General features: G+C 34.0%; 2 protein-coding genes across 3 annotated transcripts; both read left to right on the forward strand.

The window, feature by feature from the left end:
* The first annotated feature begins 409 nt into the window (after positions 1 to 409).
* LOC141837905 (uncharacterized) lies at positions 410 to 1,476 on the forward strand. The gene is made up of 3 exons (XM_074725272.1): positions 410 to 543; positions 931 to 1,011; positions 1,104 to 1,476. The coding sequence occupies exons 1-3, from the start codon at positions 426 to 428 to the stop codon at positions 1,439 to 1,441; spliced, it is 537 nt and encodes a 178-aa protein (XP_074581373.1). The 5' UTR covers positions 410 to 425; the 3' UTR covers positions 1,442 to 1,476.
* A 628-nt stretch (positions 1,477 to 2,104) lies between these two features.
* LOC141840076 (mannosyl-oligosaccharide glucosidase GCS1-like) lies at positions 2,105 to 21,992 on the forward strand. 2 transcript variants are annotated; one of them, XM_074727969.1, is made up of 22 exons: positions 2,105 to 2,442; positions 2,541 to 2,614; positions 3,021 to 3,272; positions 3,411 to 3,585; positions 5,166 to 5,252; positions 5,412 to 5,480; positions 6,266 to 6,362; positions 6,840 to 6,922; positions 8,353 to 8,448; positions 9,010 to 9,131; positions 9,280 to 9,387; positions 9,464 to 9,537; positions 12,319 to 12,444; positions 13,715 to 13,782; positions 17,273 to 17,422; positions 17,490 to 17,540; positions 18,331 to 18,387; positions 20,258 to 20,401; positions 20,527 to 20,618; positions 21,106 to 21,215; positions 21,292 to 21,355; positions 21,435 to 21,992. In XM_074727969.1, exons 1-22 carry the CDS (start codon positions 2,122 to 2,124, stop codon positions 21,592 to 21,594), a joined length of 2,580 nt encoding a protein of 859 aa, XP_074584070.1. In that variant the 5' UTR covers positions 2,105 to 2,121; the 3' UTR covers positions 21,595 to 21,992. The 2 variants fall into 2 exon arrangements, with proteins under 2 accessions (XP_074584070.1, XP_074584071.1); XM_074727970.1 differs by lacking the exon at positions 12,319 to 12,444.
* The last annotated feature ends 213 nt before the right edge of the window (positions 21,993 to 22,205 follow it).

A 22,205-nucleotide genomic window follows, 5' to 3' on the forward strand; every position in this document is an offset into this window, starting at 1 on the left:
GTTCTACTTGTTTAAAGTTTTCATAAATGATGATAGCGCAATCAGAATTCAAATTTGCCCCAAGGCTTCCTAATCGTAATCTGGATGTAGCACAAAAAGATGATCATTAAAACGAATAATTTATGCAACCAGTGAACAAGTACAAACTTCGTCAACTAGCAATGCATATCTCGTGAATTATTTTAGTGATGTAGACATGAATGCATGTGGCTGAAACAAACCATTGGCAAAGAAGTCCCCTTTCTCAGCACATGCAAGGCCACATCTACCGGCTTTTTCTCTTCCAGTCGGACCACCCATTGAACCATAAATCTTTCAGCCAATTTGCTTATCACTATCTCTTTCAATCCCCCTCTCCACTTGCTTTCCTTCTTGTTCCTTTCTTTCTCACAATTCTGCAAGTCCCCGAGTCTTCGGATTCCCTCATGAAACTGAAGATGAGAATCGTGTCCAAGGCAAGGCAGCTCTTCACTGCATCCTCAGAGGAGGACAAAGTGGTAAATGGTGAACAATTGGAGTCCAGAAGACAGAGCACCGGCCATGGTATTGCCCTTGCATTCCTTCCTGTTTCTTTATCTAATTTCTTTGCTTGTTCATCTGGATGCTTTTTGTATGCAATTCTATTTTACAGTCGACATGTTCTTCAGTTTTATTTTGGAGTTAAAAAGTAGAGCTTTTCTTAGTAAGCTCATATTGAGTCATCGAAGCTTTTTGTTATGCAATGTAGATCAAATTTCAAAGTTACCTTTATTTTATGATTCCTTAATGCTCTGCTGGTGGTTGCTCGACACTCTCCTGAATTCCTTCTTTTGAATCTGATTCATCTATGGGACCGCCACTTTGAGTAGGAAGAGACAATGTGTTTAATGTACTTCCAACAAATAGAAGTGTGTTCAAATACAAAATGCTGATTCACTGCATCTTTATTAGGTACAAAGGATGAGACCTTCTTTGATTCACAGACATGGTTAGATTCAGATTGTGAAGATGATTTTGTCAGTGTCAACGAAGGTTGTAAGATAACATATAAGTCTCAGATTATTATTCTTTTTATTTGAACTTTCTTACTAATTTTTAGGATTTCTCTTTCCTGTCATATTTAGATTTTGTTCCTTCCAGTTCCAGAAACCAACTGGGAAACATCTTCTCTGCTACTAGTTTTCCTGAAGTTACCTCTGAGCCTTCAACTGATGGGAAAAGAAGTCTGGCCGAACTTCTTCAGGAGAGTCAACTAGAAGAACTGGAAATCAAACAAAATGATGCCAATCACAAATTGAAAGTCAATGGAAAGGCATGCCAAGATGACATTAATTCTCCAGATCATAAAGATTTAAGTCATCCGAAAGCTAAAAAAATGAAGCCCAAGCAGCGTTGCTTGTCAAGCTTGGTGCAGAGTCTGAGTTTCAAAGACAGGAGGAACCGCAATGTTAATGAGCTATAGTTTGCTTAACCTGTTCTCTTGTTATATATGCTTAAAGTGGTAGATGCTTATGAGTTGAATGGATTGTTCTACTTTCCAATTTTGATTTCAGTTCGAAAGTCAAATGGGAACTGAAATATGTTTGTATAGTCAATAATTTCTTCATTCACACTTGTTTAACCGGATAATAATCCATTCCGGATCAGTTCAGACCGATCCGAGTGAGTCAACTCGGTCGGATGAACCAAGCTGGCCGAATTAGCTAGGATAAACTATTCAATCTTATTTTATTCTATTGAATTAACGACAATCCAATTAAAAAGGAAACACATATCTTCGGGACATAACTGAGTTTGTTAACTGTAATTTCTCGATTTATCTTCTCACATATGGTCATGAAATCGACTCTATAGGGCTGTTAAAGTGACGGATTCCACAAGAAAAGGAAACAAATAAAAAATAATGCAAAATCAAATAAAGCAAAATGTAAAATTAATGAAAGATGAATCTAGCAATAAGTGAATTTAATCAAATGACAATATTATTTAATATTTTTTTACGCACATATGTTCATAGGGAAAGTTAATTAAATCAAATTGAGATGTATTTTGAGATATACTAAATATGAAGGGATGTTTTGGGAAAATTCTCTAAGCTTTTAAAAGTCGATCTACTCTTCGCGAGTGTCGACGGAGACGGCCATGAGCGGAGGTAGTCGACGGACGGCGCGCAACCGGGGGAGGCCACTGACTAGAGATGGTAGTGACGGAAGATCTCACCGCGACTCCCGCCCTGTGGATGCGGTGAGAAAGGTACGGAGCCGCGATCATGGCCCCATCCGTCTTATGGACGTCAGCCTCAAGACCCTGCTATGGTTAGGGTTTGGGTTCGTGGCTTTCATTTCTGTATTTTTGTTGATTTATAATTATCATTGGGAGTCTCGGCACGAGTCTCCGGCTTTGCGGAGGTTGGAGAGGGTTGTCACCCCTTTGCAGGCCCCTAAGATGATGGATCTTGCACAGGTTAGGTTATCATCTATGAGGATTTGTCTTAAGTTCAGTGTTAATCATCTGAAAAAAGGGGAAAAGATGGTATTTTTAAATATTTGGAATGGTTGCAGTTTCAAGGAGAGCATAAGGAAAGCCTGTTCTGGGGCACATACCGGCCCCATGTCTATTTCGGAATCCGAGCAAGGTTACTTCCTTTTTTGTGGTTGTTTATTCCCCAATAACTCAATCGAAGATGCTAACATATTTCTTGAATAGTTTGGCACCTGAGTGGAACCACTACAAGTATGAGTAATCGTGCGTGCTTACTTTGTAAATTGAAAATTTTATGCTCTCTTTTGAGATGTCAGCAATAAAGTTGGAATATTTCTAAGGATTTTGTGAAATCCCTCAGTGCACTAGCTACTTTCATACCTGAACCCTAAACACTACAAATCTTTATAATGTTTCTTTCTTAATTTGTGAATTTTTTAAAGTTGAATGTTACCTTAAATATATTCTATGATTTACATGTAGATTTCCTTTAAAGAAAGCAAGCCAAGTAATATTTTTATAAGCATTTGTTTGGAAGTGATCTGTTGCTGTATCTGCAGAACTCCACAGTCACTAATTGCTGGACTAATGTGGATAACCATACGAAATGGTCAATACTTTCTTCGCCATGTTTGCCAAGATTCTGATGATCTAAGCACATATGGATGGAAAGATCACAATGGTAGGAACTATGGTCGTCAATTAATTGTCGATCATGGATTATCATTCACAACTAGTTTCTTAAAGGAGAAGAAGGAAGGAAGTGGCTTTGGAGGTGACTGGGCTGTCAGATTGGATCTACAGAATGCAAAGTAATTTTGGTCATTGCTCCAGTTAATTTTATCAAGCATTGAACTTTATTACCTCTCTAAGTATCATACTTTTTAGATTTATAGATTCTTCAAAGCTTTTGTAGTATGACCAATTACCCCCATTTGGTTCATTTGCAGATCAATTGTACATGAGGGCAATGAAGACACTACACATCTTTTCTTTTATATTGCTGATGAGGAAGGAAATTCTTTAAATGTAAAGAAGCAGGTATTTGAAACACGTGATGCTACCCTATTGGCATTTGGAACACGCAATGATATTGGAGGTTGGGAACTACATTTAGATTCACAGGTATAGACCTCAGTAGATTCTGAATGACATAACCTGATGCATCGTTTTTAAAGACTTGTGGTGGTGGTATCATACTGCACTTTTTTGGTCATTCTCAGATGCTAGTATAGGCATTGTATACCTTCTCATGTTGAAGCTTTAAATCCACTATTTTACTTTGTTCTTTTACTTGTTAGGTCACATTTCATCTTATATTTGTAACAAATGAACTGAACTTACTTTATAAGTATACATGCTATGTTTACATTAGATTATCCAATTTTAATGTTTTCACTAAATATATAGTTGCAATAAGTTTAATTTAGTCAGGAGCTTAAATTCAGAAACTAATTCTTTTGCTAAGTGCTATTTAAACTGGCAAGGGACTTGGTAAAGTTTGATGGAAAGATCCTGCATCAGTTGAGGCAAAGAAATGTGCTTAGAATTTATGTCTTGATCTAGAGGACTTTATTTTTTTTTCACAATAAATGTAACCTTGATCGAAGACCCTTGAAAAGAGGGTTAAAGTTAATTTTTTTTACAAGATATCTTGTATCAATAGGAGCAAAGCTATAGGTCCTGATTTGACATCACTTTTGGTCATTTGGACAGAACTCAGCTAGTGCAGACCTAGTTTTTGATTGGGCCCGTAACTATAGTCCAATAGCACCAAGGTTTAAAATTTAGACTTGTGCCAGAGTTTTGGTATATGACCATCGTGCCAATATGATTTCGATACTTTTTTGAATATAAAATATATTAATTAAAAATATTTTTATTAATATTTGATCATTATAGATGATTATTATTAAGTTATTTTGAGATATTGAATGTTGTGTTTAAGTTTTGATATTATCTTGTGAAATGTTTGATTGTTATTGAGTAAAAGTTGATTCAGGTTAACTAAAAGGTTTAAACTATATTTAATTTAGATATATTTTGATCAATTTAAATTTAAATCCAATTTTTATATAAAATAATTTAGTTTATTAGTAGTAATACATTTTATAAAGTTAGAAATTATATTATATTTAATTTTTTTTTTATCTAAGAAGGCAAAAGGATAATAATCTTTAAAGAGGTTAAGAGATTTTGCTTTTTTCTCTATTTAGCTCTTGAGGCATTTTTTTTCTCTTTATTTATTTTGATGGAAAAAAATAATGAATAAAAGAGGGAAAAAATTAATAAGGAAGAAAAATTAATGAATAAAGGAGAAAAAATTAAGAAGGGAAATTTAATAGGGAAAAGGAAATACCTATTTAAAAAAATAAAAAAATTAACTTTTAAAATTTAAAAATAAAAAAAACATGTCCTGCCCTTAGTCTTGGAAGTTATCTCTGAAACTAATAATAGCTAGAGATAAATATAATTTTGGGTATTTAAAATGATTGGGCACTTCACTTTTGTGTTTTTTTTAAAGGATTTTTTTGAGTACACATGGAATCATTCATTTTTTAAATCAGAGTCTTCTAAAATAGCAAGTTTAGGCACTCCTCTTAAACCACATATACAAATCTATTAGGTGAAGAGCTTCTTCTTGCCAATTTATAGCATAAAATTTAAGTTATTCTGACCTAATGGTTTTTGCATGTGCTTTGCAGAGACATGTGGATACTCATTTTTCTGGGTTCAGAACCCATCATATGCACAATTTGACAGAACTCGTTCAGGGTACTCTTGCATTTCATGTAAGTTTCAATCTTTTAGTAGTGATGTAAAATATATTGTGATAAGGACATGTCCTTGTTTGGTAATCTTCTTCCCTTCAGCTTTCCCTTCTTTTTCTAAGGCTAAGATTGCATGAATGTTAATTAAAACTTTTTCTTGATTGCCGGCTTGAACTCAAGGCAAGAAGAACTGGGAATCTTCAGCTATCTGACACAATTGAAGAATCTTCAAATGTAGTTGTTATTCAGGTATTATTAGTTAAGAGTCTATATTGAAAATTTCAGTTTCTCTTGTTTGAATTCTGGAAAAGGACTGATAATGCTTTGACTGTGATGACTAAGGTAACTGTAATTCTAAAGCATGCACATTAAACTTTGGATCAGTGTTGATGTCATGATGCAACATGATTATATTAGATGCCTACTCCTGTAACACATATTAGGATATAGATGTGAATTCTTCTCAGTCTTATTTTATTTTATTCAAGGACATCTGACACTCTGCTCACAACTTCTAGATGTTGAGAAGCTATGTGAGATGCTCAAATTTTGGAGTTAGAAATCAGGCATACTTTGATGTAAATAATTTTCCTTTGCTATCTAAATGTTCTGAAGAAAACTTGTGAATGTTTGTTACAAGACATGTATGATGATTATAAATAATTAAAATATCATAATGCATAAGACTTGAGCTGCATGTATTTACTAATAATCACCTTGTTCATAATGTGTGTTGGACTACTATTATAGATCTTATTTGTGGCTTCTTTATCTGGCCTCAATATCTTCATGTCTCCTTTCAGTGCTTCATACGCAAGTAATTTCATTGTTTAATCTATCTAATGGGTATATTCTCTGGATATTGTTGATATTGTAGTCTTATCTAGCCACTGGCATTGATGAATTGCAGACTTAAAAAGAAAGTTTGTGTTATGTTTGTTGAGTCAATATTCTTTTATCTACAGAAAATCTTCCTCGCGATTTTAGTTATTTGGTTATTGTTTTCTTTGAAAACTTATTGTTTTTCCTTCCAGATTCCAACTGTCGTTCCTGCAAAACTAGATATCGCTTTTGTATCTGGAACTAATATGAAAGACTCATTGGTAGATCAACGCCTGCACAGTCTTACAGGTATGATTGTCCCACCTCCCCTCAGAAAAAAGGAGAAAAATTTAACATTCCTGAAAGCACATTCTCAACTGATCCAACCATATTCTGTCGACCATAGTTATGACCAGGACTTGTTATGTGATTTACATATTGTTCTTTCAATCTATCAATATCATCTTGATGAGTTACTAGAGTCAAAGTGAGCCTTTTTAAAATCATTTTCCTATCTTGTTCCTTAATGTCAGCAAAATGAAGCAAGAACTTTTTCTTGAGACTGCCCCTTAAAATTGAGAAAGGTTATACTATGAAAATGGAATATGATATATCCATTTGTCACCAACAACAATGGATTTTTCAATGGAAGAGCTTTTCTGTTGTCTTTTATTATTTTTGTATTTTTTTAAATAATTTAGCAACAGACAGTTCCTACTTTATGCTGCAGTTTTCCCACCTATGTCCTTTTCTTGAACTGAAGCTCTTGTTAATTCTTTCCATCAGGAGAAATATTGTCTACTCGGCTAGATGAGAAGCAAAAGGAATTTGAAGACAAGTATCTTAGATATTTTAAACTGAAGGATAAGGTATATTCGTTTGAAATTTTTTTTTCTACACACAATCTTGTGTAGTTGATTACCCATTTTAGCTTCCTTTCATATTACTTACCATTCCACAATATTTCAGCATATACGTTTGTTGTTAATGTGCAACACACTTTAGATCAAATTGATTCTCCATTTTAGATTCCTTTTAAATTACTTACCATTCCCCAATATTTTGGCATATCTTTATGTTTGAGTGAAACACACTTCGTAGCTGCTACAACATAATATTGACCAGAGATGAAGTGCTCATATTATAGCAGTTATGAGTTATTACTGCTACAATATAGTATTATTAATGTTAATCAGAGTTAAAGTATCTATGTTGTAGCAGCTATGATCCTATAGCTACTACAACAACGCTAAAAGTAAGGGTATTTTTGGAAATAAAAATGTGCTGAGGCAGGATGAGTCGTTGTTTTGATAATAAATGAAAAGGGAGCACTCTTTTGACAATTTTAATAAAAAAGGGACGCTCTTTTGATTTTTGCTCATCTGTTTTCAACATAAAAAAACATCCAAACACTCCATTAGAGACTATTAGGAAGATTTTAGCATGATTTTCTAGTTAAAATTCTATGATTTAGGCCATGAAAGAGTTTTTATCAAGTTAAACCATATGAACAATTCATTTAAGACTCCTAGGAAGTCTAGATTTTTTTTTTTGCCAAAATGACACAAATTTTGGTCATTTAGGACTTATGAAAAATTCTTTGGTGGTCAATTTTAAATTAATTCTTCTTTGGTACATGTATCGCTCCTACAAATTCACTGCTATATCCTTTTTTTTCAACAATTTTTTGCCATTGAAATAATTAATAAGAAAAAGATATTTTTGTTCGCCAAACCATGGGATAGTTTGGACTATGTGGTGAGAAAAAGTATTTGATTTTGGCAAAAAGAAAGTATGATGCGTCTTTTAGGGAAAATCCAAACTGAGAAAGCTGAAATTTTCTTGGCAAATCTGTCTTAGATGTTTATTATTCCTTTTTTTATAAATTGTTTCTTCAAAGTCTCACTTTTTTCTATATTAGGATTTTTGAAAATAACCAAGCAAAGTGAAGGGAACTAAAGGAGTGAAATCAGCTTGACATGTTTTGAGCATTTCATAGCGTGCTGAGTTCCGGCGTGACATGATACTGGAATAGTACTGTTTTGGCTAAGCTTTGAAACTCTATTATAGTGTGATACTTTGAACCTTGCTTTTGAGAAACATAGGCTTCTATATGAATAAGTGCACTTCTATTTACATGCTTATTGCTGACTATCTAGGCAAAATTGTTTGACAGCATAAGTTGTTTATAGTATACATCTTATGGTATGTTTGCACCACAGTTTCCATGGAAACATAAGCATTGAAGATGGAAAATGGATTGACATGGAACACTATTTGACTTCTTAACTTAATTCAGGTTGATTCTGAACTGATGGCTGTTGGTAGGGCAGCCTTAGGAAATCTACTTGGAGGAATTGGCTACTTCTATGGTCAGTCAAAGATTGCCTTACCTGTAAGTATAAGGTTTGTTAAGTTTCAAATATTTTTAACCTGCTGCACATTCTCTCTTTCTACTTATCAACCATAGATTTTATGATCATCAAACTTAGAGAAGGTGTGATAGACAGTGGGAATATATGTCAAATCATCAAAATTTTGTTTTATTTTATAATTCTTCCTTATAAGCTTGCTATTTTACTGTCTTGTTTGATTTACTTTATTTATCTTTTGAAAATTTGAGTCATATACTCTGAGATGTATATGAATCTTTCATCACCAAATTTGTGATATTTTTTTTCCATTTATCTCCTAAATCTTAAATAGACTAGTCACCATTAATCCTTGCTAATCAGCTTATGGTGTCCACGAAAAGTACTTCTATATTATAAATATGTCATATTTTCTGTTAGCTTTATTTTATTGAATCATTCTGCTCAAGATAGAAATTGACCTTCGATTATGAGTAGTAAGCATGCAAGCATGTTATATTTGATACCTAAAGTTGTATTATGCCATTATGATTAGCCTTTGGAGGAAAGTATAGTAAACATGTTATATTTGATCTCTTTGGCAGCAAAAGAATGGGGATAAGTTTATTTCTTATTGGCCAGCTGCACTTTTTACAGCTGTTCCTAGTAGATCATTCTTTCCAAGAGGTTTTCTTTGGGATGAAGGCTTCCATCAAATGATCATCGGGTTTGTCATATACTATGATTATTTTTGCAGAGTCTAGCAGCTCAGCTGTTAAATTTCTATTGAATAAAATTCTAGCATCTGGAATTAAGCTCATTTCTGATCTGATGCACCTTTTCTTGAAATAAATCTATCATGTTAATGTTAATAGGCGTTGGGATGCTGATTTATCCATGGACATCATTGGGCATTGGTTGGATCTCATTAATGCTGATGGATGGATTCCTCGTGAACAGATTTTAGGTGCTGAAGCGTTGAGGTAATTTAATCTCTTCTTCCTCAATTTATATCAGATTGTGGACAATTGTTCACATTAACTTGTTCAATTTCTGCAGTAAAGTACCTGAGGAATTTGTTCTTCAATATTCAACAAATGGGAATCCGCCAACTTTATTTCTTGTTGTAAGAGGTGCAGTAACTTTACCCATACATATATTGCCTACCTACTGATTGAAAAATGTTTTGTTTTTGAATTTATGCTATGTGCTTATAAAATTGTGTTGATGATTAAATTGCCAACAATTTGCAGTCCTTGCTTGTGGAGGCGTGTATGTTTAGCCAAAGTTCACAATATTCATTCATATATCAAGATTTTGACCAACTTAAAAAATGTCTAAGTTTCAAAACAGATACTGAAATAAATATCCACTCATGGAATTTTCATCTTCTTATAAATACAATCACAGCTTGCTGTCTCAGATTTCTAGTCATCTTTTTGGAACTCCATAAATGAAACTATTCCTGGAATATATTATGCATGGTCAGTTCGAAGTGCATGCGAGATTCATGTTTTGCTTGCATTGCGTGATAAATTAGCATATTGTTTTGTAAATACATTGCTTATATATTGTACAAATAATAAATTTATTCAGATGTATGCTAAATCAGAGTCAAGGATGCAGATGTTTTATGTTTGTTTCTGAATTGCTTGTATGAATATCTGATACTTATTTGGCTATGGTATAAATTTCCAGTGCGATGATTATTAAAGTCATTACTGTACATGGTCTCAACTCTCGTCAACCAAACATGTGGTATTACATGATGATGATCATTCTCAACCTTCAGAGCCTGCTATTTTATATCTGTTGCAGGTTATTATCATTTGTCAAACCAAGAAAGAAGATCATTCTTTTGTCATCTCTAATAAAGTTTCTTATGCTCTCATCCTTCTGCCATGTGCTCTTCATACTCATTGCCAAGATGACAAGGGTTGTGGCATTTGGTAACACATAATGATAGGGACATGGCAATTTCTCTTCTGTAATTCTTCTTCCATCATTCTCTCCTCTTCTTTGTTTCTTTGCTTTTCTTGTGGGTGTGGCGCTTGCAATTTGCACACCATTTTCACCTGTAACTTGGGTTAAATTGATCTTAGTTATCAGATATATTGCTGTGGAAATGGTCAATTTTTTACTAGCTCTATCTCTACGTAGCCATATTGGCCTAATCAAGGTCAAAAATTCTTTCTGACCATGCTGATAAGTTGTACAGTTTTCTCTGGGTGATTTTCTTGTTAACTGTGCCTTTTGTTTTGTTGTGATTAATGTCTGGCATTGTATATGGAAAAAACTGAATGTGTAATGAAAATAAAGTCAAACACCTCCTTCTCATTTACGCTGATGGGAACAGGAAGTTTAACTATGTGAAATGACCTAAATGACCCTGCTGGAAGTCGGGTAATGTTCTGGCACTGACCCACCAATGTGATTCCAAGCACAAGGTGATGACATTGTCACATTCTGCAGCACAGTGACAAAATGATTTGAATTAACTGCTGGAGGCTGAGTGGCAGAGAGGAGGTCGGTTCAATGGAGGAGGCGTAGGAAGAGACCATTATGGTGTCAACTACCTCCTTGTCTTGCTGTTGGTGTCAACATGGACGGGGTGGACACTAAGATCGACGGCGAGGTGGAGTTGACGAGTGTTCGGAAGAGGCATGAAAGAGGATGGCTGATGAGAGGAGAGGCAGTGCTGGGCGGGGCTAGGCAGCAGGGAGAGGAAGTGCAAGATGATTGACTAACTTGATTTGGGTGTTTGGCAAGGGTGACGGCGACATTCTGGATGGTGGCAGTGCCAACAAGGGCCTTCTGCTCCAACAAGGGGCCCTTGAGGCAGTTGAGAGCTACCATCAGGGGAAGCAATGTCGCCATGGGATCCAACGGAGAACACCCAATGTTTCCTTGTTGCAAGAGAAAGAAAGGTGTAAATGAGACCTTTTCCATCCAATTTACAAGTGATCATTCCTGATTAGCTTCTCCGCTCAATGTTCTCCACAAATTTATGTGGAACTTTTGTTTTTGGGCCAAAGATGTTGCTGCAGAAAGCTTCCCGTTTCTACTCCCAGCAGAAGTTACAAGGGTTAACAGTGGAACTGCCACTCAATCCTTTCTCTGGAGGCATAGTTTCTGGATAAGTTGCAGAAATTGTGACAGTTTTGTTGGAACTTAGAATTTAGTTTCTTCCATATAATTTTTAACTCAGGGCATTAGGAGTTGAGATGAACTGAAATTATGGGCTAGAGATGGATGCTGCCAAGTTTCGGTAACATATTTGTTTAAGCAGCATCTTGGGCTATAGTTATCATTAAAAAAGCAAACTACAGCCATAAAGATTTTAACACCAGTGGATAAAGAATCTACTGCTGTTTAGATGATAGAATGGTGAGTCTTCAAGTTTTCCATGATGTTAAAATAAATATTGTGTTTTGGGTGCCTTAATTTTTTTAAATGTATATGGTATGATTGGGTGACTGAATCATCCTCTATATTGCTGTTACAATTTAGAATTATTCTACAGAAGTCTCAGTTTCCTTTGTTATTTTCTGAGGTAGTTTTAGTTGGTTACATGCTTTGTATGTATATGGTATGATTTGATTGAAGCATCCTCCATACTGTTACGGTTCATAACTATTCTATAGATTTCTCAGTTTCGTTTATATGCTACTTTCTGTGGTAATTATAGCTGTTTCCCTTGGATATCTATACATTAAGTGTGTGTGTGTGTGTGTATTTAAAAAGGGTAATTTGAGACGTGTAACTTTAACTGGGGGAATTGTATATGTGAATGAGAATTGTTTCTGCAGATGTGGTTATTCGCCTGATTTGACAGGAAAAATAAATTTGTGTTAAGGAAAAGTGTTCTTTCTGTAAAAACATTTGGTGTTTGATTGTAAACAATCTTCTAACAGACTTACTAAATGGCATACGGACAAGTAAATTTTCACCTCAAGAAACCGATGAGATCACTGATTTCCTCAATAGAGCCTTTGTCCGCTTGAATGCATGGTTCCAATGGTTCAATAGTACACAATCTGGTGAGTTTTTATTTTGAGTAAACTGTAACTAAAACCTTTTTCTGTTCTCATGTGTAGCATTCTGATTCTAAAAAAAATGGTAACACCAAGTGCTGTTCAAACTTTTAAGTTGTAATCATGGTCATGAAGACCATAACTGCTGAAGAGTTCTAGCAGCTATGTACTGATGCCTGTTTCTAAGTTTATAGCTGTGGACTCATAGTTAAATATTGGGATCAAGCTACTAGTTTTTTCAATATAAAGTTGTTGGGTCACTGATTAATTGCCACTTGGAGACAACTGATTTTCTTTATACTATTTGCAATATGTTCACTAGTTGCAATGTGGTTATTTTTTTTTTGTATGATGGAACTAATATAGGCAATGAGTTCCTTAAGAATTCAACATTGAAAATATATATGATGGAATTAATTTAGGCGATGAGTTCCTTAACCTTCAAAATTGTTGGGTCACTCCTTAATTTCCACTTGGTGATGACTAAATTTCTCTATGCTATTTGCAATAGGTTTACCTGTTAGGTTGCAATGTGGCTATTCTTTCATGTATGATGGAACTAATGTAGGCAATCAGTTCCTTAATAGTTCAACGTTGAATATATATACATCATATTTAGTGTGTTTTATTAAAACTTGAGTCCATGTTTCATCTTTTCTTGCATAGTGTTTAGAGCCTGTGTTAGTAACCTCTATGTTTAGTGGTTGCCTATATTTTGTGTATTGCTGCATCTCATTCAAGGATGTTTGACGAGATGATTTAGCATGATGAGCTGTGCAGCTAGACACTAGGATTTTGTACTGGGCTTACTGGTGTATGTGCATATCTGACTGTATATATTGCTTTTTGTATGAAAGTGTCAACATTCTCATTTGAAGTATTTAGTGTGCATGCATATATAACCTTGTGTGTTCCTGCTCTATATTAATCGTTTGATATTGTACTTTTACACAAACGTAGAGTAGTCCATAGAATTCTGATGGAATTTGCACTTCACATATACGGGAGTGATGCTAAATGGCTGACTGAAAGTTCTTAAGAGATTGGTTGGCTTTCTAGCTCTGCACCTAAAATTTAGTAACACTTTCTTCTACTCAATTATTTGTCTTGTTTTAACTACTTTAATAAATAGAAGTGAAGCTCCTCAATGATGTTCAGTGCGTTTTGCTTAAAGTAGAAATTTTTTTAATATATTCCACCCATTTGGAGCACATGCTTTGTGTGATTTTTGGGCTTTTGCATGACGTGTTGCTGTCTTAATTACAATGGTTCACAGGAAAAGATGTAAACACGTTTTATTGGCATGGAAGAGATAATGCAACAACTAAAGAATTAAACCCAAAGGTCTGGTTCCTTGCTTCTTCATTTTCATGTATAGCATTTGGCATTTAATTGGATTATTTATTTGAACTTGTTTCAACCAGACTTACACGTGCATTATTAACCATTAAAGAATCAATATAATATACTGATATAAAAATTGAGTTCCAGAAATGAATGCCAAATCCTAATATAAAAAATTCTATAGTATACTGATAAATAACACTGTTGAATTGGATTATAATTGATTCCATAGAAGAATTAAGATATAGTGTCTACCTCCAATTATTATTAATATATACATCTAGAGTTATATAACCATAGTTGTCATAACATGGAATTCTGGTCAAATTCTTGTTGGCATAAAAATTGTTTTTACATTAAAAAATAGTGGAAATGTTTGTAGCTCATTATAACCCCTCCAATTTCTAGAATTTTGATATTGAATCAGTTAAAGATATTGAGTTTATTAGTAGGGTTGTAGGTGTAGTGGGTGTGGATCTATGTTGATATTCTAGGTTTAGGATTGTGTCATTAGTCCTGTATATACCTTTAATGATTATCTCAAGAAGCAGAGAATACTTCTTGGGCTCCTAGTTGACTTCATCTGCAAGCAAACCCTGTCTGTGAGCCTGTGCAACAGGGAAGGGTTCATGTGATCCTCTCTTCTTGGCGAACCTTCAACCATGATCTTATGTGCTCCTACATGCTGCAACTTCTCCTCTGCTATAACTACAGAGGTATCGTCTCTTTGCTTTTGAATTGTAGTTGCAGGATGACACCATCAAGCGATCACCGACTCCTGCGATCGTGTCCTGATCATCTGAGTCTTAATCAGATCAGATGGGTTTTGCCTCATTATCCCACTTGTTAAGTTTAGACTTCCAAATGCACTGTTGGGTTTCTTTCATGGATCTGACAGGAAGTCCTTTGCTTTGATCATCTACCTTGTGATGCTTATTCCTTGAGATTTTTTTCCCTATATCTGCAACAAATTTGCCACTTCCTCTTTCTAACTGTGAAAATTGAACCTCTATTCTTCTTTTTCTCATCATGTTTGGGAGTCCTTAAGCATTTGTCTCTGAGCTATCATTCAAGTTCTTCAAGTATATGTTAACTTGAAAATTTTCACTTGTCTCCTGCTTACTTTACTCAAATTTATTTTAAGCTCTTGCTCAGCCTCATCATCATCATCACGGGTTCTCAAAAATGATAAAGTGAAAACACTTAGCACACAATTCTCCTTTGATATTTCCTAAGCACTTGGCACAGAATACTTATCTCCTTTGATTCTTTCATTGAGCACCAGCCTATTCTATCCGATTTGGGTGTGTATATGGGCTGCCTAAAAGTCAATAAAGACCTGAATAAAGAAAATGTCATCTTCTCATGAGTTAAGAAAATGTCATATTCTTATGAGTTAAGAAAATGTCTAACAAAGGGTTGAGCTGTGCTATCCATATTTTCTCCAGATCCTTGAGTGTTTTTCTCTCTTAGTCTATTGCATGCAGATGTACACCACTTTATGAAGAAACCAACTTTATAAATTAGTTCCTAAGGTTTCTCTCTATTCTTGTTTCATTTCATCCTTTCTATCTTTATCTCTTTCTTGATATAGATGTTGTCTATGGTTTATCTTGAGGAGAGTGTTAAAGCTAATAGGTTCATTAGTATTAATAGGTTTATTTATTGGTGTGGTTGATTGAGTCCCACTTTGGTATTTTAGGTTTATGATTCTGTCATTAGCCCAATATATACCTCGTAATGGCCAAATACGAATATTACTTTCCTCAAATTCTATAGAGTCAAAATATATTAGTAGCTGCTTACATGATATGGCACAAAGTATGCGATATCTACATAGATTACCTACTATATAAAGGATTGGGTATCTATATAGATTACCTACTATATGAAGAATTGCCGGCACAACCTTTTGAAACATGTGGCTTCGCCTAGAGACTGCACCATGCAAGTTTCACTAAGGTCAATACCCTACCTTGTTCAAATGATTGCCACATACAAAAAGACAATTTTGGCACAATATCATATCTGACAAATGCAGTGTTTTTTGCTTATAAAAAAAATAAACAAGAGCAGTGATTAATTCCTAAAGTAAGAGATTGAATTGTGTTTTCCCATTCTATGTTACAATAACATTTTTATTTGATTGCATAACTGATTGTGACTATTGAAATGTGCACTTTAAATGTGAGGTGTTTAGGCTTATTGTCAGAATAGTGAAATGAAGTCCTAGTAAACTTAACAAGATGTAGTTGATATAATCTTTCTCAGTCTTAAATAACCTTCAGTCATTTTAGTTGCATATGTATCATATTCTTCTGAGATTTAAAATGACATTGCCAAGATATTTATTTTACCACATCATATTGTCCAGATATGTAATGCTACTGGATTTCAATTTGAGGGAATATTGGTTAAGAGTGAATAAGGTCATGGACCTTTGGAGGAAATTCATGAAGACTTGGCTTGGAGGATCATTTGACTTCTGCTATTTAAAAATTTTGTGAACAACCAGTTGGAATGAAAAAACAACTATGGATCATCATAGTCAAGATTGCATCTGGGATCTTGGATCTTACGGTCCTCCAATCTAAATTAACCTAAACGATCTAGATCCTAAGTAGGATGTCAAATGGGCCGGGATCTTATGAACCTGCAACGTAATCCTATGTTTGCTTAATGTTCCTGCATAGGATATCAGTCCGAACAATCATTACTAGATAGATGGTTAGACAAAATATATGTAAATACAATTAGGCATTTTAAAAATTGATATTTATTATTCATATCATTTGAGAACATTTTCAATTGTATAATGTTCTTTCTAAATCCTAAGTAGAACAACCTTTTTAAATATTGCCATTATCACCATCTTATTACTATTGTTATATTATATAAGTTGTTTTTTTTATATATCTACTATTTTACTATCTGAATAATTTTATTTGTGCTTCATGATATCATAATGATAGTGCTTAAAATGTTTACATTAATACTATATATTGAAAGTTAATATATATGTGATAAATTTTAAAAGTCAAATATAGGTCTAAACTATTTTAATAAAAGGTAGTATCTTACAATCTTATGCTCCTATCATATGAACCTCTTTGTATTCCTTGGTATGATTTCTATCCCGACGACCTTGTCATAGAAAGTTGTCACTTCCAGTTAAAATTCACAGCTTCTTTTGTCTCTATCACATTTTTGGCAATGATTTCATCATTAAAATAAGTGACAGCTAATTAAAGATAAATACTTTATGACTTGTTCTCTAGCATGAATATCTTGCCTTTGCTCATCAGAAACTAAATACTGCATTTGATTTGTTCAAAAACTCAGAGATCATAATGCCTAAAATTGGTAGCTTTTCTGCTATCAATATCAGGCTAGCTAGCCTTTTGGGATTACCCATAAGCCAGCACATCTGAACAGAAAATAATTTCGTATTTCAGCTTGATTATTTTTTATATCACGTTTTAATTTGCAGACATTGACTTCTGGATTGGATGATTATCCTCGTGCATCCCATCCCACTGATGAAGAACGCCACCTAGATCTAAGATGCTGGATGCTTCTCTCTGCAGATTGCATGCATTCAATTGCAGAACTTCTCAAAATAGAAAATGATGTCACAGAGGTATTGAATTAGATTTATGTATATATCATTAATCTATAGTAAAATAAACCTTCCAGTAAATTTGCAGGATTACCACACAATGGTGAAGCAACTTTCAGACTTTGAGAAACTTAATCAGGTGTGGCTTTCTTTTGTTTATGAACAGGTTTACTATGTTCATGAAAGACTATTTTCAAATCTTATATTGTGTAATTAATGTTCGTACATTTGTTAACTTTGAAATAGCTTTGTTTGAATATATACATGGATATGTAAATCAAGGTAATTGTACATATGACATCTGAAAGGAGAGAAATATTACAAACACTTTAATTAATTTTAGTGCTAATCTTTCAGTATGACCTATCAATCAATCTCAAAATTTAGATGATGAATTCCAATTGCATTATCTTTGCTCTTGCTAATTCTACTGACACATGAAGGTAATTGTACATATGACATCTGAAAGGAGAGAAATATTACAAACACTTTAATTAATTTTACTGCTAATCTTTCAGTATGGCATATCAATCAATCTTAAAATTTAGATGATGAATTCCAATTGCATTATCTTTGTTCTTGCTAATTCTACTGACACATGAAGAGCTTTGTGTAAATAGTTATTACAAATTTGATATTCAAAATTTCTAATAATCTGTTGAAGATGATCACTATGCTTAAGTTGGTCGTTCTGGTAGCTTTTTCTGTTCTCACAACAGATATATTTTAAGTGTTGTTTGCTTCTCTTCATGTTTCAGTGAATCTTAGTTACATATACACTTTTCAACTAAAAAGGGAGGTATCCCTGATAATTATTTATACTTTGAATCATCTATTTACTTTGCTATATTGTGTAACAAGAATAAATACACTATCTTTGATTTTTTCATTTTAATGTACTCTTTTTGTTCATGTTTCTATATCGACAGATGCACTTGGATGATGTCTCAGGAGCATATTATGATTTTGGATATCATACTGAGAAGGTATAATAGTTTTCCCTATGAACTCTTTCATTGGTAATTTCAAATTGCATATGATTTTTTTTTTATCAAATTGCATCATGGGTGTTTGGCACTGGGAATAATGAAGAAAATATGTCAAGTAACAATTTGTAGATATACTAATGAAGAAAATATGTTAAGTAAAAATATGCAGTATATGCTAAATGGTACAATATTAAAGGATAAGTATGGTAGTAGCCTACTAAAATGGAAAAGTAATGCACGATTTGGTTATTCAACATTAAATTTCAAGTTGAAACTTTTTTCTATTTAGTTCCCTGCAACTCCATCTATGAACTAGTCACATATGAACGTCTTATTGTCCATAGTTTTTGATATCATAAAATTGCAATCTAGAATTCAAATAGAGAAATTATTCTCTATGTTATTTACCAAGGCTCTAAAAGTGCATATACAGTAGGCAAGGGTATATGTGACCAAAAACTAAAGAATACTTTAGAATGCTTATATTAATAAAAATGGTTGACATATATTCAATAAAGTATAGTAATTAATCTATCCAATTCATAATTCTACATAAAGAAAAACTCATCATACAATATAAAAAACATAATATAAAAAATATAGAGTGTGATATTTGTTAATAACATGCATATAATTAATATGTAAATTATCTGTTATTTGCAAGACAATTGTTTGAGTGACACTTAAATAAGTTCCATACTACCATATCAAAAACTTGAACTATGTTTTACAATCGCATGTATTCATTTTCTATGGTTGCAAAAAACCACCACCAAGGTCCTCACAAAGTTTTCAATTATCAGATAAATTGAAACAGTTCCCGCACTTGGTTGGGCCATTTAAGTGCTTGAACTGCCTAAAGGGTCCACATATCACACGTACAATGCAATCTTTGTCATGAAACCACATCTTGGGCTCAACCACTCTCCTTTGCCTTGAGCCCTTAACTCAATACAGGCTAAGGCGAAGGTGTGCATTGCCTGATAAAGGCAGTACATGGTTATAGGGAAAACAAAAAACAAGACATTTTCTTACCTTCTTGATTTCAATTTTGGTTCTCAACATGGAATGAGATCTGAAACTATGAAACACAGTTCAAGTAACCATTTATTTGGTTCAACTTAAATTGAGTCCGGTTCACCTTATAGTAGATCCTGTTTGAGTCTAATTCAAGTCAAATTAACCCCAAATTGCACTTTACCCTGATTCCATAATTGTGTGCTAACTATATTGTAACATTTCAAGTATCAATTAAATTCAGAATCATTAATGGAATTTAATCTTATTCCATATCTTGATTCTGATAATGTCTTTTAGTAATTGTATATTTAAGTATTGCCTTTTCTTGCACTGATGTCCTCAACCCTTTTTTGCCAAGTTTTGATAACCCAAAAATGATGTGCAGCCACCTAAATTCATAAGCATGCTGGGTAGTGGGTAATCATGATTGAGGATGGGCAGATGCAGTTTCTTAACTTTTGTTTTCAATTTTAAAGTTAGTGGATTTTGCTATATCTAGTTAGTCCAAGGGTACTTTTGTTTTGATTCTGTTACTTTTTTTTCTTTGAACATTTCAACTTCTATTTTCCTCTAGTTTCATAGAACAGTTCTTTGGTCTCTGATGTCCTTGCATGTAAACATGAGCTAAGCCTATTGATTTTCTTTTGTCACTTGACTTGGTCCTTAATAGTTAAATCTATCACTCTGTCCTTGATTGTTACTAATTAGTACTATGTGATCTTGCTGCTTCTTTTACATGCTCTGACCAGCTTCATGTGCTATGGTTTAGGTTTTCCTACTTATTGATCTGCAATGACATTGCTAAATAGTTGTTCTTTGCTAATATTATTTTTTCCATGTAATGTAGGTTCGGTTGAGGTGGCATGAAATAAATCAGGGCACTGTGCAAAAGGAACTCATTCGTGAAACATTGGAGAAGCCTCAGTTGAAATTGGTTCCACATCTTGGTTATGTCAGCCTTTTCCCTTTCATTATGGGGATCATCCCACCTGTTAGTCATTTGAGACCCCCTTTGTTTATCTTTAAAACATTTGTCCCTCAATTGTCTTTGCGTCCTTTTTTACTGTATTCTTTTTCCTGTTCCAACTGACCTGTTCATCTCCTTTGCTTGGATAGGAATCACCAGTCCTCGAAAAACAACTTTGTTTAATTTCTAATCGCTCAACCTTGTGGACAGAATATGGATTGCGTTCACTTTCTAAAACAAGGTGACTGATTTAATGGCATGGATATACTCAGGGTTTTAGATTCTTTGATAGGCATTCTATTGTTACTGATTGCTCAGCCATGAGGTTTCATTAGGCTTTTTTCTTCACTGCTTGTTTCGAAGATCAATATGGTTTCTGTATTCTACTTTCATGTTTCTTGAATTTTTGTTCACAGCTAATGATTTAAGAATGTTGTAATTTTGTGATGCAACAGTAAAGTTACTGCCATGTGATTTTGAGGTCATGGGTTTGAATCGTGGAAATAGCTTCTTGCAAAATGCAAGATAGATCCAATATGGTTTGACCCTTTCCTGGTACCCCACATTGTTGGGAGTTTCGTGCACCGGGCTGTCCTTATCTAATGTTTTAAGAATGTTGTAATTTTGTGATGTTGTTTGTGGTGTAGGTCATGCATTCCATTTTTCTGGAAAGCTGCTTGGCTTTGAGCTTTAGAGAGTCAATTGCTGATGTTTTTCACTTTATGTAGCTCGCTGTACATGAAAAGGAACACAGAACATGATCCACCTTATTGGAGAGGCCCCATTTGGATAAATATGAACTACATGATTCTCTCAGCTCTTCACCATTATTCTCAAGGTAGAAATAAAAATCTAGAGACTTGTATACATTAATTAATGATGATGTCCAGCTGCTTTGATGCATCGTTTTGCAGAAGATGGACCATACAAAGTTACCGCTGGAACACTATACCAAGAGCTGAGATCAAACTTGATAAGGTAGCTACTCAGACAACTTTTTTTTATTGTTGTTGATAGAATTATTTATCTCACGACACTTGTTGCTTTGTCTGGACAGAAATATTGCTCGCAACTACCATAAGACTGGATTTTTATGGGAGCAATATGACCAACAGACAGGAAAAGGGAAAGGTCAACGACCTTTTACTGGTTGGACCTCTCTGGTTGTTTTGATGATGTCAGAATCATACCCTAGTTTACAACGAAGAAACTCGTAGTAGCTCACACAATAATTTAAACCAACCTGAGGCAGCAGCTTATGGTATCGAAACCATTTAGTACAGAGCAGCAATGAATTCCCAATTTGTCAGCCAATACTTGGAATTTTAGCAACAAACTACATATCATTTGTGAGTTTTAAAATGGCATTATTGGGTTATTAACCAGACAAGGTGTGAGAAAAGGAAAATCACTCCCTCCAGTCTTGCAATGGAGGATGAGATCATCTCAACCACACCATTATCTGAGAAAATGGATCTGCTAGTAGGGAGTTGCATTGGCCATTTTTATCTCCTTTTGTTTTGTTTCAACAATTGAAAGTACGTTGTAACTGTAAGAGAGTTTTGTTTTTATTCCATTTTATTTATCAGTAAAGCAGGGAGAATTTTTCGTAGTTTCTTATCAACGTTTGAGTTGTTTGGTCCAGACAGGATCAAATTACCAATTTGATCCACTCACTTGTTGGATATTTTATTTATTACAATGTGTTTGATTATAACTCTTCAAAGTTCTTTTAGTTTTTTTACTTTGGATAAAATTGCTACAATGGCTCAATTGTATCAACACATCTGATTTTCACAATTGAAACATATTCTAGGAAAGAGGGGTG

This window comes from Curcuma longa, chromosome 11 (assembly GCF_044706935.1).
Source record: "Curcuma longa cultivar G26 ecotype Majalengka, Jawa Barat chromosome 11, ITB_CL_G26_1.1, whole genome shotgun sequence".
Lineage (NCBI taxonomy): Eukaryota > Viridiplantae > Streptophyta > Magnoliopsida > Zingiberales > Zingiberaceae > Curcuma > Curcuma longa.